The sequence below is a fragment of the Microcaecilia unicolor genome, chromosome 2, assembly GCF_901765095.1.
Source record: "Microcaecilia unicolor chromosome 2, aMicUni1.1, whole genome shotgun sequence".
NCBI lineage: Eukaryota > Metazoa > Chordata > Amphibia > Gymnophiona > Siphonopidae > Microcaecilia > Microcaecilia unicolor.
In genome coordinates this window covers 626630689-626656661 of record NC_044032.1, presented here as the reverse complement: position 1 = coordinate 626656661, position 25973 = coordinate 626630689, and the positions used below count along the sequence as shown (strand labels likewise).

General features: G+C 46.7%; 1 protein-coding gene across 1 annotated transcript in view; it reads right to left on the bottom strand.

Moving 5' to 3' along the window:
* Positions 1–25973, bottom strand: part of INPP4B (inositol polyphosphate-4-phosphatase type II B) — an 853440-nt gene that overhangs the window by 611649 nt on the left and 215818 nt on the right. The window contains exon 4 of the mRNA XM_030192243.1: positions 14590–14640. Within this exon, the coding sequence (XP_030048103.1) occupies positions 14590–14640 (51 nt within the window). The remainder of the gene's footprint in view (positions 1–14589; positions 14641–25973) is intronic.

The following is a 25973-nucleotide window of genomic DNA, read 5'->3' as shown; positions in this document are numbered from 1 at the left end:
ATGGATAGGAAAGTACCTAGTGTACCTGAAGGTAACTCACCTTGAGCTACTACTGAAAAAGGTGTGAAATAAATCCATACAAATAGTGTAAGTTGTCATTTTTCAACTTGTAAATGCATGTTTTCAGGGCCAGCGCAGCAGCACGGTAAGCGTGGCAGGGGGGGCACTGACCTTTGCAGGGCACCAGAGCTGCTACAAGCTGAGCATTGCCTTACCTGTTGCACCAGCCCATGCTGATCTCCCTTCATGTTGCTGCAGCTGCCTGCCACTGCCAGAACTGGTACCGCCACTCGAGCTCTGGGTCCGCTGGCAGCAGCAATCAAAACACTTCATGCCCTGTGCTCTCATCTCCTGAAGGCCCTCTCTGGACCCATCTCCACGGATACAAACTTCCTGTTGTGAGAGGGTGGGACGGCTTTCAGGAGATGAGAGCACAGGGCGTGAAGTGTTTTGATTGCTGTTGCTAGCGGACTCGGAGCTCAAATAGATGCTCAGGTTCTGGCAGTGGCAGGCAGCATCAGCAATTTCAGGTACAATGCAAAGGGACACAGGGCTGGGGGGAGGAGGAGGAAAGACTCTGCCCCCGTAAGGGGGGGGGAAAGGGGAAAGAAATGTTGGACCTTGAGTGGGGGGGTAGAGAAGGACCTGGGATGGGGGATGCCAATGCATAATTGGGGAGTAAGGAAAGAGAGAGAAGCAAGCTAGACATGAGGAGGGACACAGACACAAATAATAAAGAGTTGCTAGACAGGCAGGGAACATAGGAATAGGGATATAGAGGGGCAATGCTGGCCAGAGGGGGAACGATAGGGACACAGATGGACATTGTTGGATGGAGAAGAAGGGAGGAGAAGAGGATGGGGGAAATGCTGCACATGGATGAAGGAGAGGAAATGCTACAGAGGTGAAGAGAAAGAAAGAGAGGGGGAAATACTGTGCATGAAAGGAAGGGTATTGAAGAGGGGGGAAATGATATACCATATTTTTCGGACTATAAGACGCACCTAGGTTTTAGAGGAGGGAAATAGGAAAAAAACATTTTCCTTTTTCCCTCCTCTAAAACCTAGGTGCTCCGGTGCGTCTTGTCCGAATCCCTCCCTCCGAGTTCGGGATCGCCCTCCCCCCGGCCCTGTCAGCATTTCTCCCTACTCACGTCACGCGATCTTCCCTGGTGGTCTAGTGACGTCGGGGCAGGAAAGAGCCCCCTCTTTCCTGCCCAGTGCGCTGCTCTCCATCCTCCTGTATGCATTGCTGCCTGACGGTCTCGGCGAGATTCAAAATGGCCGCCGAGAATTGAAGTCTCGGCGGCCATTTTGAATCTCGCCGAGACCGTCAGGCAGCATACAGGAGGATGGAGAGCAGCGCGCTGGGCAGCAAAGAGGGGGCTCTTTCCTGCCCCGACGTCACTAGACCACCAGGGAAGATTGCGTGAGTGGTGACAGGGCCGGGGGGGAGGGCGATCCGGAACTCGGAGGGAGGGAGGGAAATCTCTACCTTCGGACTATAAGACGCACCCTCCATTTTCCTCCCAAATTTGGGGGAAAAAAAGTGCGTCTTATAGTCCGAAAAATATGGTACATGGAAGGGAGAGAGGAGAAAGAAAGAGAGAGGGAGGAGATGCACACTGATAGAGGGGATGGAGGGGATAAGAAAAGATGACCTTCCTTCTCAAAACTTTAGTTTTCCAACATGAAAGATCAGTGCCAGAGATGAATGTGAACTGAAGAAGAAAGGAGGAGAAAAAAGAAATAGCAAATGGACAGGAGGCTTTGGAATGAGTTAAGAGCACAGGCAGAGAGGAGAACCAGAGACCAGGAAGAAGATGAGTAGAAAAATAAATCACCAAAGGCAAAAAAATAATTTTATTTTCATATTTCAGTTTTGAGAATTTACATCTGCTGTCTTTATATTTTGCACTATACAGGAGGAAATGCATTTCTTTCTATTTCTTTAGTGTTATGCTGCATGCAGAGTCTGGGACTTAGGTATTCAGTTTAATTTTTGTCTGCATCAGTACTTTTACTTTGTGGTCCCTTATCCTGTATTTGAAGAGACTATTTGTGTTCTATATGCATGACCAAGGCCAGGTGTTCTGGTGGACATGAATGTCAGCATGCATTGGTTGGGATTGAGGGGCATAATCGAACGGGGGCGCCCATCTATAAGGGTGTCCATCACCGTGGACGGCCCCGGGAAGGGGCGGAGCCAACCGTATTATCGAACAAGATGGGCATCTATCTTTTGTTTCGATAATACTGAGCGGGGCTGGCCAAATCTCAACATTTAGGTCAACCTTAGAGATGGTCGACCTAAATGTTGAGATCGCCACACTTAGAGATGGCTGCCCTTGGTTTTCGCCGATAATGGAAACCGAGGCCGGCCATCTCAAAACCGTCCAAATCCAAGCCATTTGATTATGGGAGGAGCCAGCATTTGTAGTGCACTGGTCCCCCTCACATGCCAGGACACCAACCAGGCACCCTAGGGGGCACTGAAGTGGATGTCATTAATTGCTCCCAGGTACATAGCTCCCTTCCCTTGGGTGCTGAGCCCCCCAAAACCCACTCCCCATAACTGTACACCACTACCATAGCCCTGGGTGAAGGGGGGCACCGAAGGCAAAAGTAGAGACTAATAGACGATTCACCACTGGAGACGTGAGTCCAACAGAGCTCTGATAGTTTGTATCCAGCATATTCTGTTTGGTGCTACGTGATCAGTGAGTTGACAACACATATACAAGTAGGACTCTTCGTTTTGCATTCATTACTTGGTGTATTTATTGACCCCTGATGCAGACGCTTTTTAGCGTCGAAACACGGCCTGTGTCAGGTCGTTATCTCTGATATAATAAAGACTATTGGACTCACGTCTCCAGTGGTGAATCGTCTATTAGTCTCTACTTTTGCCTTCTGTGATTCGTCATCGTAGAGAACTTTTCCTGTTCTATATTTTGAAGGGGGGCACCTACATGTGGGTACAGTGGGTTTTGGAGGGCTCACATTTACCACCACAAGTGTAACAGGTAGGGGGGGATGGGCCTGGGTCCACCTACCTGAAGTGCACTGCACCCACTAAAACTGTTCCAGGGACCTGCATACTGCTGTCATGGATCTGGGTATGACATTTCAGGCTGGCACAGAGGCTGGCAAAAAAAATGTTTTTAAATTTTTTTTTAGGGTGGGAGGGGGTTGGTGACCACTGGGGGAGTATGGGGAGGTCATCTGGTTCGGACACCTTTTTGAGGCTTGGTCCTGAAAATAAATGGACCAAGTAAAGTCGGCCAAATGCTCGTCAGGGCCGCCCTTCTTTTTTCCATTATCGGCCGAGGGCGCCCATGTGTTAACCATGCCCCGTCCTTCGCTATGCCTCCGACACGCCCCCTTAAACTTTCGCCGCTCCTACAACGGACTGCAGTTGAGGGCGGCCAAAATCAGCTTTCGATTATACCGATTTGGCCGCCATTAGGAGAAGGGCGCCCATCTCCCGATTTGTGTCGGAAGATGGGCACCCTTCTCTTTCGAAAATAAGCAGGATTGTGACCCAGTATAGGAAGATATTTGTTGGCTCTCCTTCAGTCTTTTTGGACCCAAAGCAGTCTTGACTTAAAAATTAATGAAGACGACTGATCTAGTGGGATGTAGAATTAGCCTGTGTGTGTTGCAGGGAGGTGGTGAAGTATGGAAGTGTCCGAGAATCGTGATGTATGGGAGTAAGAGTGGCATTAGTGGGGAGAAGTTGGTATGTATGGGTATATATGTGGATATATGTGAAGTGTGGGCATGGAAAGCATGTAGACGGAGATGTTTTTGTGTGAGGTGCATGAAGTGATGAGTATCATGCTAAGACTATTACTGATACTTGAGAATGATATATGTGCCCAGTGAGACATCAGTGAATTAATTGCTAATTTCGTAAGCAAGAAAGCGCAAAAAGCTGAGTTGGCTGTAACCTTTTAAAAACCCTTTAATTCAATAGTAGCGTCATGTGAATAAACAGAGTTGGTATAGGAGTTTTGGGAAAAGGGAGTGTGTTTGACCTGCTATTAATATTAATATGTCCGTCTTTCATCTACGCGTACGCAAATATTTAGTGTTATGGGTCCACAGCTCTAGATCGCTACTCCCATAGCATTTTGGTTAGAAACTTCTTTGCCTGCTTTTAAGGCTCAACTTAAGACCTATGTGCTTGTTGCTGCCTTCAGCCTTAGCCACACTTCACAGGCTGCTGATTCCCTGGTTACCACCAGATGATTTTATTTTCTGCTACCCCTTAGAAGTCCTCCTCTTTTTCCTTCCTGCTTTGTACCTATCTCTCTCCTATTTTACATGGAGTTCTTTTCTGCTTTTATTATTCCTTGTAGATTTGTAATGTAACCTCTAGTGAACAATACATGTGAATGCAGGCAGTAACACGCAGGGGCGTATCTGCATGGGGCCTCAGGGGCCTGGGCCCCCCGCAGATTTTGCCCTGGACCCCCCTACCGCCATCAACCCTCCCCCGCTGCCGTTGCTTACTTTTGCTGGCGGGGGACCCCAACCCCAGCCAGCCGAGGTCCGCTTCCACCTGCCGCTGCCTTAAAAACTACTTCTTCAGCTGGCGGGGGACCCCAAACCCCCGCCAGCCGCCCCGAGGTGTTTAAAATTCATCTTCGGCCGCCGTGGCCGTGCTGCTGTTGATAGGTGCTGTTGAATCCACTTCGGAGTCTGACGTCGCAGCACGTACAACGACGTCAGACTCCGAAGTGGATTCAACAGCGCCTATCAACAGCAGCACGGCCACGGCGGCCGAAGATGAATTTTAAACACCTCGGGGCGGCTGGTGGGGGTTTGGGGTCCACCGCCGGCTGAAAAAGTAGTTTTTAAGGCAGCGGCAGGTGGAAGCGGACCTCGGCTGGCGGGGGTTGGGGCCCCCCGCCAGCAAAGATAAGCAACAGCAGCGGGGGAGGGTTGGTGGCGGGAGGGGGGAGGAGAGAGAGTCATTGGTGGCGGTGGGGGCTCTGACAATGGCGGGGGGGGGGGTCGGTGGCGGCGGGGTGGGGGCTAAAATGTGCCCCTCCCTCTGGCTCTGGCCCCCCTACCACCGGAGTCCAGATACGCCCCTGGTAACACGATAGCATCCTTTGATAAATCATGCTCTATCCTTTGTAGTTCTCCATCGGAATCGGTATTCAAAAGCAAATTCTAGCTCACTGACCTTCCGTGGTTCAGCAGAGAAGTGGGGGAACACAGGTTTGTTTTCACGGACCCCGGGGAACGTAAAACCAAGCACTCAGGAATGCAGATGGCTCTGCTACGGATGCTTACGTAGATCAAGCTAATTGCAGAACGCTGATGAATGAGCACGGTGGGAATATTTGCTGTACGAGGCGAAAAGGTGATCTTTTCAAGCTGCCTGAAGCAACGGACATTTCAGGCTGAGTACAGCTTACTTAAAGGTCCCTCGAATGCCAAAGGAATAAAAAAAAAAAGTGTTGAAGGGGGTAATGGAGGAACCAGGGAGTACTAGCACATAAACAACAGGCTGTCTGACCACTGTCTTGTTAGGCCAGCCACTATCACCTTGATTAAACTGAAGCAGAAGATGAATGCTTCTGTTTGTATGCTGCCAGATGCAGTGGAGAGAGGCAATCGTTGAAAAATCGGATTGTCAAGATGTTCTATCTATTCCCATGGCTGCCAGTTGCCTAGTTTGCTGACAAGCATCTGTTTTAGGGCTTTAGGTGTCTAAAGTGCCTGGGACGTGCAGGTCCCGAAGGAAGATGTCTGCAAGCTGTCTAAGTTTTCCTTGAAAGAAGATGAGGACATATTAGTCATTGATTCCCTCTTTATACTGATGATCTTACCTTTACTTGGACTGAGCAAAGAAGTTCCAGAGGCAGGGCTGGGGTGGGGCTTGCAATTATGCACATAATTTTGAAAATACATGCATATGCAAATATATTAACAAAAAAAACCATGTGTGTATGATAAAGAGCAGGTGTAAACATCAGCACACAAACTCCCTAAGAACATTTTCAAAATCCATGTATTCACATTCTTTCATTTTGAAAATTCATTGACGTTTGCACGGGGGAAATGTGCATATTAATATGCAAACAAACCACTTCCAGAGACATAGGGGTGGTAGAACTAGAGAATATGAATTGAGGTAACAGGGACGTAGACTTGGGAGTAACTTCAGGAAATACATTTTCTTAGAGAGGGTAAAAACATAACATAAGCATTGCCATATTGAGACAGACTGAAGGTCCACGAAGACCAGTATTCTGCATCCAACGGTGGCCAAGCCAGGTCACAAGTACTTGGCAAGATCCCAAAACAGTACAATACATTTTAAGCTGTTTATCCTAGAAATAAGCAGTGCACTTTCCCAAGTCCATCTTAATAATGGCTTAAGGACTTTTCTTCTAGTAAGATAGCCAAACCTTTTTTAAACCCCGCTAAGCTAACTGCTTTTACCAAATTCTCTGGCAACAAATTCCAGAGTTTAATTACACTCTGAGTGAAGAAATATTTTCTCCGATTTGTTTTAAATTTACTACTTTGTAGCTTCATTGCGTGCCCCCTAGTCCTAGTATTTTTGGAAAGAGTAAACAAACGATTCACGTCTACCATTCCACTCATTATTTTATAGACCTCTAGCATATCTCCCCTTCAGGTGCCTTTTCTCCAAGCTGAAGAGCCCTTGCCGCTTCAGCCTTTCCTCACAGTGACGTCGTCCCATCCCCTTTATCATTTTCGTCACCCTTCTCTGTACCTTTTCTAATTCCACTATATCTTTTCTGAGATGCAGTGACCAGAATTGCACACATTATTCAAGATGTGGTCGCACAATGGAGCGATATTGCCTGAAGAATGCCCTTCCAGGAGAGGTGGTAGAGTTCTATAGTCTATGTCCCTCATATGGCAAAAAAATGGAGAAGATTCGTCAATTCCAGTATGAGGGAACTTAGGCCGATGCTAGATAGATGTCTAGGGTCTGTGTCTAGCAAATGGCAAAAGACAGGTGAAGCTTAAGCAACTCCACTGTTGAAGGTCACATTTATTGTCAAGTGCTGTGAGTGAGGTTGCTGTGCAGCTCAGGGGGACTGGAAGATATCTTGACTGGTAAGTTGAACACTGTCAGCAATACTTGGGGATGATATATGGGTATAACCAAGACTCCATCATGTTTGGCTGACTATATGGTTGGCATGGCAGAGACTTGACAACCATTGTTTACGCGTAGCTGGAGCCTGAACAGAGTGGCGGGTGGAGCTCTGGCCACTCTGTTGGGCAGTCTGAATGGACTGTGTAGGTCTTTAACTGCCGTCATTTACTGTGTTACATTTTATGCATGCTCAGAGTCATAAATCCCCAGATTCTATAAAGGGCACTCAGATTTGAGCATCGGAATCACGAGATGTGCATGCAACTCAACTGGGCAACAAGCCAATTAACAGCAATAATTTGGCACTAACAATCATTTATTGATGTTAATTGGCACCAATTGGAAATTGCATGCCCATCTTGCTAGGCGCTATTCTATAAAACTGCACACCAGGGGCGTAGCTACGTCGGGCCATGGGGGCATGGGCCTCCACAGATTAAGCCCTGGCTCCCTCTACATTTGACCCCCCCCCCAGTCACCACCGCCGCCGCCCACCCCCGCATCAGGTACCTTGTTTGCTGGTGGGGGTCCCCAACCCCCGCCAGCCGAAGAGTCTTCTTCAGCGCCGGTCGACTCCGGCGCCTTCGCTGTGTGATAATCTGTTTCTGACGCCTTACGTCCTGCACGGGGCTACATACAGGACGTGCACGGTGCAGGACGTCAGGAGTTCGAAACAGATCATCACACAGCGAAGGCGCCAGAGTCGACCAGCGTTGAAGAAGACTCTTCGGCTGGCAGGGGTTGGGGGCCCCCCGCCAGCAAACAAGGTACCTGGCGGCGACGGGGGAGGGTTTTTGCGGTGGCGTGGCGGGTTTTACCGTTGTGGCTGCGGGGGGGGGGGGGGGTCCAAAGTGGCAGGAGGGGGGGAAGGTGGCGGGAGGGGGGGAGGCAGTGGGGGAAGCGGCTAAACAGTGCCCCCACACCTCGGGCTCCCCCTCCCGCCGAGGTCTGGCTACACCCCTGCTGCACACCAAATCCCATAGTGCACAATCCAAAAGGAGGATTGGCGATGGTAGGGGCATGGGCAGATCGGGGGCATTCCAGAAATTTGCATGCAGTGTTAAAGACTACCAAGAATTCGCACTCAAATTGGGTGCCAGGAATTACACCTGGTTTCAGCCAGATGTTAAGTCCTGGTGCCAGAATTTTGGCAGAGGAATCAGTACTATGCAGTACTTATAAAAGGCGCTCAACCTGGAGTGCACTTTATAGAATAGTGCTGGACGCTGATTTTTTTCCAGCACCCATATTTGGGTGCCATTTGCTGATTCTGGTCCAAAGTGACCTGAACAAGGTCATTTTTGTAACAGTGCTCCAGGCTGTGAAGGCACATAAATGGTAGGGCCAGCGAAACACAGTAAGCAAGGAAGCAAAACTTTGGGGGCACCAGGAATGGCACTCGCTGGGTCGGCACATACTCCCCTTCTCTGTACCCACATCCAGGATCTCCCTCACCTGCCCGGTCTAACTTAAAAATGTTTTTTTTTGTAAACAGGGTTTCTGGCGCAAGAGCAAATCAAACATGCTTCCTTCGGCCTCCTTTGCCCTCTCTCTCTGCTGCTGCTGTGGTCCGCCCAGGTGGAAACAGGAAATTGCATCAGAGGTGGGGCAGACCGCAGCAAAGGGAGAGTGCCGAGAAAGCTGAAGGCAGCATGACTGAATCATTCCCGTGACAGAAACCGTCTGCTTCGAAAAAAAAACATTTTTAAGTTAGACCGGGCAGGTGAGGGAGACATTGGACAGACGGGGAGGGTAAGGGTTCAAAGAGAGGAGATGCCGGGTGGTGAGGGGAGGTGAAGTGGAAGAAATAAGCTTGGAAAATGGGGGTGGGTAGGAGAATGAGGGAGAGAGAAAGGAGATATTGGAACGGGGAGGTGGTGCCAACTGATAGTTTCCAGGGGGACGACAGAGTCCCTAGCACCGGCCCTGTTAAATGCAGCCTAAGTGCCGAAATAACTCTATAAGATGGCTTCCCCGCAAAGTCACACCTGCTCTGAGGCAGATGTAAGTTTTCTTCCTGAATCTGCCCAGATATGCGGGGGTGATTTTATAAAACAAGGCACCTGTGGGGGGGATTCAAAATGGCCGCCGACTAGCTCGGATGCTCAGCAAGCTCTCTGGGAAGAAGAGATGCCGAAGAGAAGGGGCCGCCTGTCCTCCTCTGCCGCCCCGCCACGGCAGAATCCTCCTTTAACACAACCAACAATGACAAATTACCTCCAAAGAGCGCAGATGCCGATAACACCGGGAGCAGACCTGCTAGGTCAACCGGGTGGAGATAGCTCCAACCCAGAGGTCACCGAAGTGTTACCATCTCCACCCGGTTGACCTAGCAGGTCTGCTCCCGGTGTTATCGGCATCTGCGCTCTTTGGAGGTAATTTGTCATTGTTGGTTGTGTTAAAGGAGGATTCTGCCGTGGCGGGGAGGCAGAGGAGGACAGGCGGCCCCTTCTCTTCGGCATCTCTTCTTCCCAGAGAGCTTGCTGAGCATCCGAGCTAGTCGGCGGCCATTTTGAATCCCCCCCACAGGTGCGATAGCTCCAACCCAGAGGTCACCGAAGTGTTACCATCGCTCAGCCCCGATGTCAGAGCGCCTCCCCCGCAACCCTCAGGAACCAGCACGCCGACGCCGGTTTCCACTGCGACGCCACCGAAGAGTGAAGCAATCCAACGGATCGAGGAAGGGAGACATCTCGCGGAGCATGCAGGCCTTTTTGGAGAACAAGGCCACCCGAGTGGGAGAGAAACAACGGCTGGCAGCCAGGAACAGACGCAAGTGAGTGGAGAAAAGAAAATACAACAATCCGCTGTTGTTGCAAAAGAGGTACAATTTCCTTTGATACAAAAACCAACTGAAATTACGCTAGAGACTCTATGGACATTGATCGTGGACTTGGGAAAATCCCTAAGCCCACAAATAAAACAACTATCCCAAGATATTACTATTCTTGACCAAAACGTTCAAGATACTGAAGTCAGGGTAGAGACAGAATTGAACCGACAAGTAGAAATGGAGAAAGGACTGAAAGAAGTACAGTTACACCAAGAGACTATGATAAAAGACTTAATTACTTTGAGAAGACGAACTGAGTTTTTGGAAAATGTAACTAAAAATAATAATATCTGATTTTTGAATTTTCCTAAGAAAATTGGGGTTTTACCAAGAGAAATGCTCAGAAACTATATTAAAGAGATATTAAGTGTTTCAGAAGAAATGGTCCCACCATTTACAGAGATATACTATTTGCCTCAAAAAAATCAAGTATTTCAAGAAAAACCAGTTTTAGATATCGCGATGATATTAGAGTCCTCAGATTCTGAATTAGTAAGTGCTTCAACATTAATTGACACAGTAGCTTTATCACCAGATAAAAACTGGTTGATGAGGCTCTTCTTTCAAAATAGAGATAAGAGCTTTCTCAGTCTGAAGGTCCAACTCTTCCCTGACGTTATCAAAGAAACCCAAAAGCGTAGACAGAGATTTTTACTTATGAGACCTGGTGTAATTCAGTTAGGTGGAACCTTTTTCTTAAAGTACCCTTGCAAATGCATAGTTAAATATCAGTTAAATAAGTATGTGTTCTATGAACCTTCACAACTTTCCTCTTTCCTCGCTGCAAAAGGGCAAGGAAGTAGTTAGATCATAGCTCTAATCCTATATAATAATTCTCACCTCCAACGTTCTGTGCTTGGGACCGTGGCTCCCTGGAGGTGGTCTGCTAGGCAGACACGCACTGACGTCATGACAGCTGATTCCAAGGCAAGGGGAGGAGTACTCCTCCCCCTGCCTCGGAATCATCTGTCACCCCCTGCGCTACAGCCCCCTCGACCCCCCCCCCGGCCCGCCGAAAACCACCCCCCCCCCCCCCCGCCGTTGTGGACTACCTGTGCTGACAGCCGAAGAGCTGTTGTGCCCTTCGCGTTGCTTCCTCAATCATCTTCTCTGCAAGTTTCTCTGTGTGCGTCTGATGTCTAGGGGGGATCGAGGGGGCAGTAGCGCGGGGGGGGGGGGGGGGGGGGGGAGAAATTGCCTGCCTATGGCTCGTTTCCTTGCCTTCAGAAACGGGCCTTTTTTTTTTTTACTAGTTATTAATAATGGGTATCTACTAAGAGCATCCGAAATAGTGTTGTTTCCTTATAATTTTTCCTTAAGCATCGGAGTGTGGTAGCTGTGTTAGTCCACTCTTAAGGTTATCAATAGAAATGCTGGTGCCAGTAGGGTTCCCACACCTGTTGGTCAACATTTTACAGGACCAGGACACTGTACCAGTGACTTCACAGTGAGAATCCTGAAAGGTAACTTTAAAACCATACAAGAACCTAAGACCTTTGAAGTCAGAATGATTGAATATTTTAACACCCAACAGAAAGGACTTAACAAGGATCTGGGGTTCCTAACCCATTATAAACCATAAAGCTGTATGTCTCTGTTGATCACCCAACCCCTCACCTACCCACACCCATCCTGTTAGAATATCAGTGATATGCTTTGATGTCCCCATGCATACCTCCGACCCACCCTCATCCTCCCACCCTGTCAGACTGTCATAGTAATGCTTGAATGTTTTCACTTATATACACTGTCAGCTAGCACATTTGCTTATTTCTGATCTGACGAAGAAGGGCAACCTTCGAAAGCTAATCAAGAAATGTATTAAGTTATGTCCAATAAAAAAGGGATCATCTTATTTTCTTTTCCATGTTTTATTTTGTTTGATTTCTATAGATTCTACATGGAATGTTGCTATTCCACTAGCAACATTCCATGTAGAAGTCAGCCCTTGCAGATCACCAATGTGGCCGCGCAGGCTTCTGCTTCTGTGAGTCTGACGTCCTGCACGTACGTGCAGGACGTCAGACTCACAGAAACAGAAGCCTGCGCAGCCTTCTACATGGAATGTTGCTAGTGGAATAGCAACATTCCATGTAGAATCTCCAATAGTAGCAACATTCCACGTAGAATCTCCAATAGTATCTATTTTACTGTCATAGTAATGCTTGAATGTTTTCACTTATATACACTGTCAGCTAGCACATTTGCTTATTTCCGATCTGAGGAAGAAGGGCAACCTTCGAAAGCTAATCAAGAAATGTATTAAGTTATGTCCAATAAAAAAGGGATCATCTTATTTTCTTTTCCATGTTTTATTTTGTTTGATTTCTATAGATTCTACATGGAATGTTGCTATTCCACTAGCAACATTCCATGTAGAAGTCGGCCCTTGTAGATCACCAATTTGGCCGCGCAGGCTTCTGCTTCTGTGAGTCTGACGTCCTGCACGTACGTGCAGGACGTCAGACTCACAGAAACAGAAGCCTGCGCAGCCTTCTACATGGAATGTTGCTAGTGGAATAGCAACATTCCATGTAGAATCTCCAATAGTAGCAACATTCCACGTAGAATCTCCAATAGTAGCAACATTCCATGTAGAATCTCCAATAGTAGCAACATTCCATGTAGAATCTCCAATGGTATCTATTTTACTGTCATAGTAATGCTTGAATGTTTTCACTTATATACACTGTCAGCTAGCACATTTGCTTATTTCCGATCTGAGGAAGAAGGGCAACCTTCGAAAGCTAATCAAGAAATGTATTAAGTTATGTCCAATAAAAAAGGGATCATCTTATTTTCTTTTCCATGTTTTATTTTGTTTGATTTCTATTGATATCCTTAAGCATCCAAACTGAATATTTTGAATCCCAGTAGTGTGGACCTTAGTAAACTTGCTGTACGTAATTGCTTATTAATTATTTCTTATTTGTAAAATTACACAGTAATGTTACTTTCTTGACAAGTATGTATTTTGCTTGTTTTATATATATAAATTGATAAATAATTTATAAAAATAAAAAAATAAAACAAGGCACCTGTTACAATACATAAACACACCTATTTCTTCTTGTTTTACTTCTTTTTTGACGGTTTAGTGGGTGGGAGATTGGTTTTAACATTTTGAGGAGAATATTGGCTCCTGGGATGTACATATCTTTACTGATTAAAAGCTTATTTATTTATTTTAAAAATTTATAGTCTGCTTACACTAAGCCGATGACAATAAAAACAAACACATAACCTCCCTCCTCTTCTACTTAAATCTATCCACTTGTCTCCTGTTCACAGCTTAACATCCTTTACACAATAAGAAATGCTTGGACAAACATATGTGAGTCAAAATTCAGTCCATGGAAGGCAACCCCCTTAAGTGTTGCAATCGGCACTGACCCCAGATATTCAATGTCAGGTCGTTTCTGGTGACCGGCACTGAATATCCAGGGGGCGGGGAGGTTGACCTGCTCACAGAGAGGGTAAGAGCATAACATAAGCATTGCCATATTGAGACAGACCGAAGGTCCATCAAGCTCAGTATTCTGTTTCTAACAGTTGCCAATTCAGAAGGAGCAACCAAAACGATAAAAAGGAATGAACTCCTCTCGTATGAGGAAAGGCTAAAGAGGTTAGGGCTCTTCAGCTTGGAAAAGAGACGGAAGCGGGGAGATACGATTGAAGTCTACAAAACCCTGAGTGGACTACAAAATCCTGAGTAGAAGTAAATCGATTTTTTACTCGTTCCAGAAGTACAAAAACTAGGGGACACTGGAGGAAGTTACATGGAAATACTTTTAAAACAAATAGGGGGAAATACTTTTTCACTCAACGAATAGTTAAGCTCTGGAGCTCTTTGCCGGAGGATGTGGTAACAGCAGTTAGCGTATCTGGGTTTAAGAAAGGTTTGGACAAATTTCTGGAGGAAAAGTCCATAGTCTGCTATTTAAGCAGACATGGGAAGCAACCGTCTGCCCTGGGATTTGTAGTATGGATTGTTGCCACAATTTGGGTTTCTGCCAGGTACTTGTGACCTGACTTGGCCACTGTTTGAAAAACAGGATAGTGGGCTAGACGGACCATTGGTCTGACCCAATATGGTTACTCTTATATCAAAATTGTACGTGGATCCTGGTGCCAAACACTATTGTATAAACGGTGCCCAACTCTGAGTGTCATTTATAGAATAGCGCTTAACACTAATTTTTTTTGGCTCCCAAATTTGGCCATCATTTGAGTCCTTTGTCTCTAGTCAAGATTTTACTAAATATATTTTAAACAACTCATTCTGTTCTTTTCATAAAGCATATCACACACCAGGATCAGAATATGCTAGTGGTAAAGTGTGTGTGGTTTTTTTTTTTTTTTGGGGGGGGGGGGGTGGTTCTGATGACATCCATTCATTTAAAAAGATAAAAGCCTAATAAAGAAGGCTAGTGAAATCCTGTCACTCAACCTCCCAGTTCCACTCAAGGCAATCTCTATTTAATAAAAGTTCATGTTGGCAATCTTAAAATTCATACCCGGGGAACATAACTACTTATGCAAGGATTTGAGTGTGCCCTGGTTAATTTATGAAATTGCTTAAATTAAGAAGATATAGAGCTTACCCCACAGTCAGTTCTTGACTCCTTGGGCTCCGGCAGAAGAGTTGTGCAGACCTAGAAAAAGAAGAATAAAAGTATTTCTGATTTTGTCCTCCGTGATTTGGAAAAAAGAAGTCATCTTTAAACTGCCACAGTGCAATAGCTTCTTCCTCTCCTCGTCTGGTACAAGCTCACTCTCTTTAAAACCACTTAGACCCCATCTTCAGAAGCATCCCCACGACTAAATGGCAGAATTCGAATGTTTGAAAAGGCCCAGAAATTTCAGAACAGGGGTCAGTCAGACATAGGGAAGCTGAGTACATCCTGGGGAAGTTGGGAGGGGGAGGGGACAGCAATACAGGCACATATGCCCTATTTCACATTGGGGATCCACGTTTGCATTGTAAAACCTAGATGTTGGAATTTACATCTGCTCCAAGGCATAGCTATGTGTCTGCTGTGGGGCAGCTGTAAATCTCAAAGTTACCAGTCTCCACAATGCAGGTCCACCCCCCCCCCCCCCCCAAATTCATGTCCCTACCTGGATGTCAGCTTCCCAACCCCTGATATCAAAAGCAGTACCCTTCCCAATATCTCAAGTAGGCCTCCCAAAATCACCTGACCGTCCCCAACCAATATCACAAGCAAGTCCTCCTGACCTCTCCCATGATGTCACTCGACCCCCTGGCACCACAACCAAGGCCTCCCCCCATGTCAGCAAAGATACCTCCCACCCCTGGAGGCCCCCATGTGTAGGCACGAGCCCTACATGTGGCAGCCTCCCCCAGACTTATTCCCCCACTTCCCTAGCTCAAGGCCCTCAAAACTTGTCGGGCTGTAAAGCCCCCTATACCCCCAACCCAATCCCCAGACTTACTGGGGGTCTCTATTGTCTAGTGGAGCAGGAGCTATGTCCACTTTGTCCTGCCTCATAGCCACCAGCACTCAAAAATGGTCACTGTGACCTCTAACAGGCATATATGGAAGTCTGACCCCTAACAATAATACCACAATATTACTGCTTGAGGTACCAGTGGCCACTTTTGAGACCTAGCTGACACAAAGTGGGATCAAGTGGGCATCGCTGCTTCTCACTATTATTATTATTAGCATTTGTATAGCGCTACCAGACGCACGCAGCGCTGAACACCTGATACAAAGAGACAGTCCCTGCTCAAAAGAGCTTACAATCTAAATAATACAGACAGACAAGACAGTTACGGGTGAGGGAAGTAATGGGTGAGAAGGGAGGAAGGGACAAGGGGAGGGCAATTGTGGCTAGGAGCCAAAAGCCAGGGCCGCCGAGAGCCGGAGCCGGGACAAGGCCGCCCCCGGGCCCCCCCCCCCCCCCCGAGGTCACCTCCCACCCGAGATCGCCGGGCCCCCCCCCCCGCCGCCCACCCACCCGAGGTCGCCGAACCCCCCTCCACCCGCTATCGGGCCGGGCCCTCGGAACTACCTTTAAGCCTCCTTTCACTTCGCAGCAAGCAGCGGCAGGGCAGACCTCTCCTCCTTCCTTCCGTGCCCCGCCCTCACGGACGTTACGTCAGGCGAGGGCGGGACATGGAAGGAAGGAGTGGCCTGACCTGCTGCTGCTTGCTGCGAAGTGAAAGGAGGCTTAAGGTTAGTTCTGGGAGTGACAGAGTGTGGGCCAGGCGGCGACAGAGGGCGGGCCAGGCGGTGGTGGCGCCGGGCCCCCCTGGAGGCCCTGGCCCTGGGACTTTTGTCCCCCCTCTCGGCGGCCCTGCCAAAAGCAGCAGTGAAAAGGTGGGTTTTCAGCACAGATTTGAAAACATTAGGGACCCCTAAAAAGTCTGGGGACTGGGTTAGGACTTAGGGAGCCTAGGGTTACCAGATGGCTCTAGGTCATAGAGGACAGATTGAGCCAATCTGGATTTTATTTTCATCTGTCCTCCATGACCAGGAGCCCTAGGCACAAGAGCAATTTCTGAGAGTCTTGGGCAACAGGGAGAGAAAGGCTGGAAGAGGCTGCCACAGGTATGTAACTGGGAGACACACCCATGCCCCATTTATTCTCCGCCCACATGTACAGCCCCCTTGCTTTTGTGCAGTGTGTAACTTATGCGCACCCTTAGATAATAGTGCTCATGGTGCAAGCACTATTTTTTTTGGGGGGGGGGGGCATTTACATATACAAAGGAGCGCACACCCTTGAGCACCTTTTTATAGAATTACACCCATCATGCCTACTCTCACAGCATTGCCCCTCTCCACCTGGTCCTTAAATTGGGTATCGAAGACGTTATAAGAAACTACTAGTACTACTACTATTTAACATTTAAGACCTTCTTTGCAATAGAAAAATTCCATGACAGTTTGAACCACTAAGTTAACTTTGCCCAATTACTGAATAGCCTTATTCAAGCTATTCTTCTATGCGAATGAAGTCTGCAGTCTGTTCAGCATGAGAAAAAGTTTCAAGAAAATATCCCCCCTGTATACCCAATCCTATAGAACAAGGGATGCTGATGATCGTTTGACCTGTATCCTCCCTTATTCAGAGAAATCTGGGATAATCAAAGACATTATTGCTGAACACTGGTCCCTGCTTTCTATTCATAACATTCATCAGAGTCCCCATTTCGCCCATACAAGAGGTTGAAATTGGGTGGACATGTTTATTTTCTGGTGTGCGTCCGCTACGCACGTCAAGTGGCATTTGGCGCGCATAGGTGATTACCGCCCGGTTAATGCGTGAGACCTTACCACTAAGTCAATGGCTGGCGGTACGGTCTCAGACCCAAAATGGACGCGCGGCAATTTTCATTTCGCCGCACATCCATTTTCGGCAAAAATTTTTAAAAAAGGTGTTTTTTTATAGGTGCGCCAAAAATGATTTTGCGCACTCCCAAAACACGTGTCTACACTACCGCAGGTCATTTTTCATCACGCCTTTGTAAAAGGACCCCTCTATTCAGTGCTTAAACACGTGATGTACAGACATTTACCAATATAACAAAAGAGAGGGAACGAAGTACAAACTAAAGTCCAAACAAAAAAAAACCGCACCACGGGCCTTTAAAAATGGAACACAGTTCTTTGGATACAGAAAGTGAAAGTGCCTTGGTGCTTTGTAGCTTTTACTCCATGAGACGTGGGGTAAGGAATAATATATTGTAGAGGAATATATTCGAGTTATTCCCCGAGTTTTCCACGTCATCACTGTGACCCCTGACGCAGGTGCTAGTCACCGAAACACGGCCCGTGTCGGGTCTTTTTGTCAAGGCTCATTCATTAAAGAACTGTGTTCCATTTTTAAAGGCCCGTGGTGCTGTTTTTTTTGTTCAGACATTTACCAATAACATAATAGCTTTGAACCTTACCCACGGTTTTTGACAAAGAATAAATGTGTTAGTTTTTTTGCAGGTCCACTATATTGTTACTAGATAAAAGGTACGGTCAATAACTGAAATAAATTCTGCTCCATCTGCCTGTTCGCAATGATTTTTAGTTTAAAAATATCTACAGAAAATTTAATAACTTCAACATCAAAGAATGGCATACCAGTGTCTTGAGCGTTCCTATTGTGAAATGCTCCAGAGTTATTAGAGAACACTTTTATTTATAATCATTTTTACTCCATTTAAACAGTGCTGGCTTGTAGAGACCACCGCATCAATTTTTACCATTTTTGTCTTTTTTTTTTTAATCCACTGATCTGCAATAAAGAAAAAATGTTTTTCCATGTTGCACAGATAGATGGATGACTATGCATTCAACGCTGGTCAGGCATGCTACCCAGAGTTTAGAATAATTTATCAAACACTCTCTTCTGTAGCACTGCTGTACCTAAGGTGAAAGACAATTTTCTAAGCTACACCCCATACAGGACTTCTAGAGGACATGGATAAAGGCAGCTGCCCTTGAAAAACTACAGCTGAATAGATGCTCAGTGGCCCAAGAGTTCTGGAAAAATCCAGGAAGAATGATTAATTAAAGTGCGTCGTTGCCTGCTAAGCTTTAAAAAAAAAAATGATGTTACTTCTTTATAGTGATTCCTCTTTTCCCCAATAAAATTAACGTCTCACAAATATGCTCACTAACATTTTTTGATAGCTACTGTGTGTTGTGAGAATGGGGACATAAAGTTATTACAGAACATTTTCTTTGGCTTAATGTCCTGGAAACTTTGATTAACTGCAGCGACAGGAATTGGTGAAATCTTGCAGAAAGTTTAGCAGAAAGTCATTAAAAACATACTAATGTATTATTTATTTATTTATTTATTTACTTATTTATGACATTTCTACCCCGCATTTTCCCAAGAAAGCTCAGGTTCAATGCGGCTTACAGAACAAATTAAGAAGAAGACAATATTAATACGTGAATAACAAAAGTAGCACATATGAGTTATCTTGTTGGGCAGAATGGATGGACCATGCAGGTCTTTTTCTGCCATCATCTACTATGTAAAGAAGCGGTAGGGCTACCATGCGGGTAGGGTGAAGCTAAACAGCACTACCGCCGGGTGCCCTGCAGTGGTTCTGCTTTTGCCTCGTGCCGTTCACCCATGCTACAATATCATTTTTATTTTCTAGCACGGGGGGCGGGGAGTAGGCGTGCCCTTTGGCAATTTGGCAGTGCGGGCACATTGCTGCATGATGGCCGATTACCGCACAAGTAGCGCCTGAGCCCTTACTGCCTTTTAAATAGATGGCGGTAAGGGCTCATAGCCACATGCAAATTTGGAAATTAGAAAGTGGCCATTAAGGGGCAAATTCTATATATAAGGCGACTAGAAAATCCGCACTGAAAACATTTCTGCCTAAGTGTATTCTATATTTAGACTTCCCTATGAGGAAAGGCTAAAGCGTCTAGGGCTCTTCAGTTTGGAGAAAAGACAGCTGAGGGGAGATATGATAGAGGTCTATAACATAATGAGTGGAGTAGAACAGGCAGACGTGAATCACTCGTTTACTCTTTCCAAAAATACTAGGACTAAGGGGCACTCAATGAAGCTACAAAGTAATAAATTAAAAATATATCGGAGAAAATGTTTCTTCACTCAATGTGTAATTAAACTCTGGAATTTGTTGCCAGAGAATGTGGTAAAGGCGGTTAACTTAGCAGGGTTTACAAAAGGTTTGGATAGCTTCCTAAAAGAGAAGTCCATAAGCCATTATTAAAATGGACTTGGGGAAAATCCACAGATTATTTCTAGGATAAGCAGCATAAAATGAATTGTACTGTTTTGGAATCTTACCAAGTACTTCCAACCTGGATTGGCCACTACTGGAAAGAGGATGCTGGACTTGATGGGCCTTCGGTCTGTTCCAGTATGGCAATACTTATGTTCTTATATAAAATACACTTAATTGATATCCTAAAACCTAAAACTACATGCTTCCATTTACATCAACAAAAATGTTGTGTTAATCCCGGTGCATAGATTTAGGCGCATTGGGTCATATTCTAGAACGTGCATAAATTTTGGAATGTCCACGAAATGCCTATTTACCTGCCCATAGCCACACCCCTTTTTGCCTGCGCACATTAGAATTTAGGTGCAGTGCATTACAGAATATGCTTAGCAAGTTATGTGCGTAAGTTGTAACTATTGACAATTAGTGCTGATTATTGCTTGTTAAGTGCTAACAATGCTGATTGGCTTGTTAATCCAATTAAGTTACACACGTTGTTACAAAGTACCCTTGGATTTTGGCATGGAATGCTATGCGCACTGTATAGAATCCAGGGGATAATGGCAGAAATAGAAATTCGGCCATTTTATAGCTGCTCTAAAAAGTGGCCAGGGCGTGTGGGAAACCCACAAGCTAAAACTCCCACCAGCCACTTTTTAGCGTGGCTTAGTAAAAGTACCCCTTTGTGATATGGGAAATTTCTTTACAAGATGTGATTGTCTTCTTGGGGCCCTGTTTACTAAGCCGAGTTGTAGGCGCGTTAACATTTTTAATGCACGTTAACTGTGTATGCGCCTACAATATCCCTACTGGCGTCTACACAGTTAGTGTGCACGCTAATTGTAGGTGTGTTAAAAACGCTAATGCGCCATAGTTCTTTCTGAGAGTCTAATAAACAAATAATTTAAAATGTTAGTTCACATGGGGTCCTTTTACTGAGCCGCAGCAATAAGTGGCCTGCAGAATTGCGGGCGCATGTTTTTGGCACACACCGGGCCAGTTTTTACCATGTCTGGGAAAATGGGCTTTTTTTCAATGGACTGGGAAAAGGGCCTGCAGCAAAACCAAAACCAGCACGTGCCTATTTACGAGTGCCTGAGCCCTTAACGCTACCCACTGATCTAGTGGTAAGGGCTCACGCACTACACGTGCGGTGAACGGTCAGCCTGTGCCAACTGTCGATTAACGCTGGAAACACCGTGTGCGTAGGAAATTTAAAAATAATTTGTCTTGACGGTATGGGCGCATGCCGAATCCAAAATTACCACGGGGGGGGGGGGGGCACTACTCTAGTTTTGGCATACACTACACGTGCGTACAGCCTACTGCGCCTTTCTAAAAGAACCCCTCAGCCTGGATACAAATGATGGAAAGAATCTTCTCCGTTCATATGCACATACTCTACCAAGAATGAACAGAGAATTAAGATGTGAAAGGGGGTCACGTGATGCCTGCTTCCTGAGAAGACGTGAACCTGGGCAGCTCCCCTCAGGCCAGCTCAAAACCTGCTAATTTACCACAGATTCCGAATTGTTTGCTATAGCAAACTTGAAAAAAAAAGGAGAAGAGACTCTTGGGCCACTCAGGAGTCGCGTTTGGAGCAGCTAGACGATCGCGTTATGCCCACAAGAGCACAGCGAAAAGTGAAAGCTTCGCTGAAAACGGGCCCCGGCAAGATTGCGGACTCCCAGCAGCAACAGAACCCGGGAGAAACTCAGTCTCAGGCCAAGACGATCATGCAGACGACGGAGTGGGTGCAGGAGATTACGAGATCAGTCTCGGCGGCATTGGCTGATAGACTAAATAAACTTCAATCGGCAGTAGAAGAGATCCACGAAAAATTTGATTCGCACTCCCAAAGGCTCCAGGACATGGAACAGCGCATTTCTTCAGGGGAGGAAGAAGCGCGGGCTACGGCGACCTTGATTGCTGCCTTGCAAAAAGAGGCAGGCGAACTTAGAGAGAGAGTTGAAGAGCAGGAAAACCGAAGCCGCCGAAACAATGTGAGAGTAATTGGCTTACCGGAGAAAGTGCTGGGCGATGATCTGTACCGGTTCTTTGACACGTGGCTGCCTAATGCGTTGGGACTGGAGGAGTCTCGTGGCACAATTTGTTGTGACAGAGCCCATCGGATAGGAGCGAAGGGAGATACTAACTCTAAACCGCGCACGGCTATCGCCCATTACACTAATTGGTTTTCTAAAGAGCGGATCATGAAAGCCTTTCGAGTAAAAGGAAGCGTGGAATTTGAAAACCATCGGGTGCTTCTATTTAATGATTACTCTGCTAGAGTTGCAGCGCAGAGGAAAGCGATGACACCCGTGTGCTCTGAGCTTCATCGGAAGGGAGTTCGCTTTGCGCTATTGTATCCCGCTAAGCTGCGTGTCTGGCATGGCGGCCAGGCACTTATTATACAGGAGGTGAAGGAAGCCCAGGCTTTTTTACATCGAATCTCAGCTAATGACCAAGAAGGATGACGGGGTTGGCTGAGAGAGCCGGTGTGGCAGAAAGGAAGGCTGCAGATGAGCCATGAAGACGTCTTTGAAGCTGTGAAGCAAAGAGGGACTTGAGTATAAACTGTTGTTGAATTTACTTGTTCTTTTGGTTGGGGTTAAAAGCACAGTTAAAGGTGGCAGTGGAAGAGGAGGCACTGTAGAATTCCCACATTTAGTTGGGTGGAGGTATCCTTAAGGTTGATGGTTAAAGGGATCTGGCAATGCAATCCTTGGTTGGAAAAAAAAAAAAAACATTTAAAGGTTAATACTCTGAAAGGAGCTGGAGGTGGGGGGAGAGGCTGAGGGTTGTCTTTGGGAAGGTGAAGGATGAGGAAGATGAGGGAGGGAAGGGGAAGAAGAGGGGGAGGAGAACTGCAGGAATTGCATACAGGGGGGCAGAGGGTGGAGGGTGGGAAGGGGAAGGGAGGGGGAAGGTATGTGGCTTGGCGTGTGTGGTGTATGGCTGTGTGTATGTTGGGAGGGGGGAGGGGGAGCTAAAAGAACCAGGTCAAGGGTTGGAGACACAGGTTTGGAAACAAGGGAAAAAGCGAGAAATGTTGAGGAGGTGTGAACGGCCGTCAGAGTGCCTTGATGAAAGAGTTCGCTGGTCCAGCTGGGAGGCCGGCGAATTTGATACAGGAGTGGCTGATGAGGGTACTTTTCCCGGTGATTTGAATGGCTAATTTGAAAGTAGTCACTCTTAACGTTGATGGGTTACATTCCCCTGTTAAAAGAACCAAGGTGCTCAACTGGCTTAAAAAGGAGAGGTCCGATGTTGCATTTATACAGGAGACACACCTAACCGCAACAGAACACTTAAAACTCCGGAGGGGGTGGGTGGGAGAAGTAGAATATGCCTCCTATAATTCAAGACAAAGGGGGGTGGCTATTTTAATACACAAGCAACTGCCATTTACCACCCATAAAGTGATATCGGATAAAGAGGGAAGATATGTGCTTGTACTGGGGGACCTGTGGGGACAGAGTATATTATTGTGTAATGTATATGGACCCAACATCTACTCCCAAAAGTTCTTTTCAGAGGTGATAGCTAAAGTGGCTCCTTTTTCAGATTATCATATAGTGATGGGGGGTGATTTTAATTTCGTCGCTGATCAGACGGTTGATTGTAAGCCCAGGAGGTTGAGGGGAGGGAATTGGGATGGGAGAGGAGTCAATTTCTTGTCTTCCCAACTGGGGCTGATTGATATCTGGCGTTTATTGCACCCACATGACAGTGAGTTTACCTTTTATTCCCATCCCCATGACTCGTACTCCCGACTGGATTACTTGCTTATTACACCATCTCTGCTGTCTAGAACCTCTCACGTTCACATAGTGGATTGTGCCATTAGTGACCATTCGGCAGTTACCATGATGGTGTCCTTTTCCGCAGGGCAGGGAGAGAGGGTGTGGAAATTTCCACTCCCACTGTATCACGACAAAGAATTCAGGGAATACTTACGAAGTCAGTGGTTAGACTATCAAACGCATAACCAGACAGCGGATGTAAGCGTGGATACCTATTGGGAGGCTTCAAAGGCAGTGATGAGGGGTCACATAATAGCTTACACTGCAGGGAAGAGGAAGAGAAGAGAGGCGGATCTCATGCGCTTGTCCAGGGAGTTCCAACATTTGAGGAGGGCACATATGCGGTTCATGGATGCCGGGGATAGATCCCGATTGGCGGAGGTTAGACACCAGATAGACGAAATTCTGACACAGAGGGCACAACAGGATATTTATTTTCAGCGTTTTAAATTATTTAAATGGGGAAACAAAGCTGGGAAACTACTCGCTACGTTGGTTAGGCCCCATCGCAAACGGCAACTTATAACCAGTATCAGGGATGCGACTGGGAGGGAGTACACATCTGAGCAGCATATTTCCCAACAATTTGTCGAATTTTATAGCTCTCTTTATGGGGCTAGGGAATTTGATATTGACGCCTGTGAGGCTTTTTTTCATGATATTCACCTTCCTCAGCTTACGTTGGATCAATTGCAGGCTCTTAATGGCCCTATTGATGAGCAGGAGATCAGGCAGACCATTAAATCTTTAAAACTGACTAAGGCACCGGGACCTGATGGATTTGGTCCAGAGTATTATCGAATCCTGGCGGATTTGGTGGCGGCGCCTTTGGGTGAGTGGTTTAATGGGATCATAGATCAGGGGCTGCCCATACAAAATAACATGGCCCACATCGTGCTTCTTCCGAAACCTGGTAAGGATCATAAACAGGTGGATTCTTATCGCCCCATATCCCTGTTGAATCAGGATGTGAAAATACTGGCTGCCACACTAGCACGGCGTCTAAATGGGGTGAGTTCTTGTTTGGTTCATGAAGACCAGGTGGGCTTTGTCCCAGGAAGACATGCCTCTATGAATATCATGAGAGCTCTTCTTGCTATACACGAACATAGAGGTAAAGGGGGTCTTGCGATAATCGCGGGACTGGATATGGAAAAAGCTTTCGATAGCATCTCGTGGCAATTCTTGTTTTGGGCCTTGGAGCGCTTTGGTATCACGGGTGCATGCGCATCCTGGATTAGGGCATTATACACACTCCCAGTGGCTAGATTATTAATCAATGGTAAATTGACGGAGAGCTTCCCGTTACAACGTGGCACTCGGCAAGGATGCCCCCTATCACCACTGCTTTTTCTGCTGGCCATAGAGCCATTGGCGGTCAGCATAAGGGAGAGTAGGAACATTAGAGGGATTCGAGTAGGGAAGCGGGAGTTTAGATTAAACCTATTTGCGGATGATATCTTAGTATACCTGGAAAATGGACCCAGGGACCTGCCTCGGGTGTTGGCACTGGTGGAGGACTTTGGGGCCCTGTCTGGATTAAGAGTAAACTGTGCTAAATCGGAGCTGCTATCGTTGTCGGGACACCCTTCGGAGTTGGGCCTGGCGGGATTGCTGATACCACTCGCGAGGGGAGCTATGAGGTACTTGGGAATTTTCCTTAGTGTTAACGCCGTAATATTCTACAAAAAAAATGTGGTGGACCCGCTGGAGAATATTCGAAAACTTTGTGACAGGTGGAAGCATTTACCACTCTCCCTGATGGGCAGGATAGCTTTGGTTAAAATGATCTTGCTCCCAAAGTTGTTGTACCCATTACAAGCAGCTCCTATATGGTTATTGAGGAAGGATGAACGACTGTTTCGATCCATAATACGAGCTTTTGTCTGGCGGGGGAGGGGGGCACGGATTGGGCACCAGAAGCTTTCCCTAAATCGGGAGGCGGGAGGATTGGCCATGCCGGAACTCCGTCTGTATAATGTAGCGGCGCTATTGCGATTAATATTTGAGGGGCTGACGGGTCATTACCGATTTCTGCCTAGCGGAGGGTTGGATAGTTGGAGTGCTCCTTGGTCTTTTATAAATTTACTTCACATGAAATCCAGCGCTGTATACGACACGGCAGGGAGGCTGACTTTTTTGCAGCCTATGCGGAGGGCGTGGGCCTGGCGGAGGGGGCACCAGAATCGGGCGCCGGAGGTATCCCCTTTCCTATGTATGGTGGGTAATGCGGATTTCCCGGTAGGCCTGGGATACTCTGTGTTTGATAAATGGAAGGAGCAGGGATGTGTGATGTTGGGCCACCTATTGGTACAGGGAGAGGAGAATCTGGACTCTTTTGATAATCTGAAGGAACGGTGGAATATTCCAAATAAACACTTACTGCAATATTTACAGGTGAGGCACTACTGCTCTTCCTTGCAAAGGGACTATGGGGAGA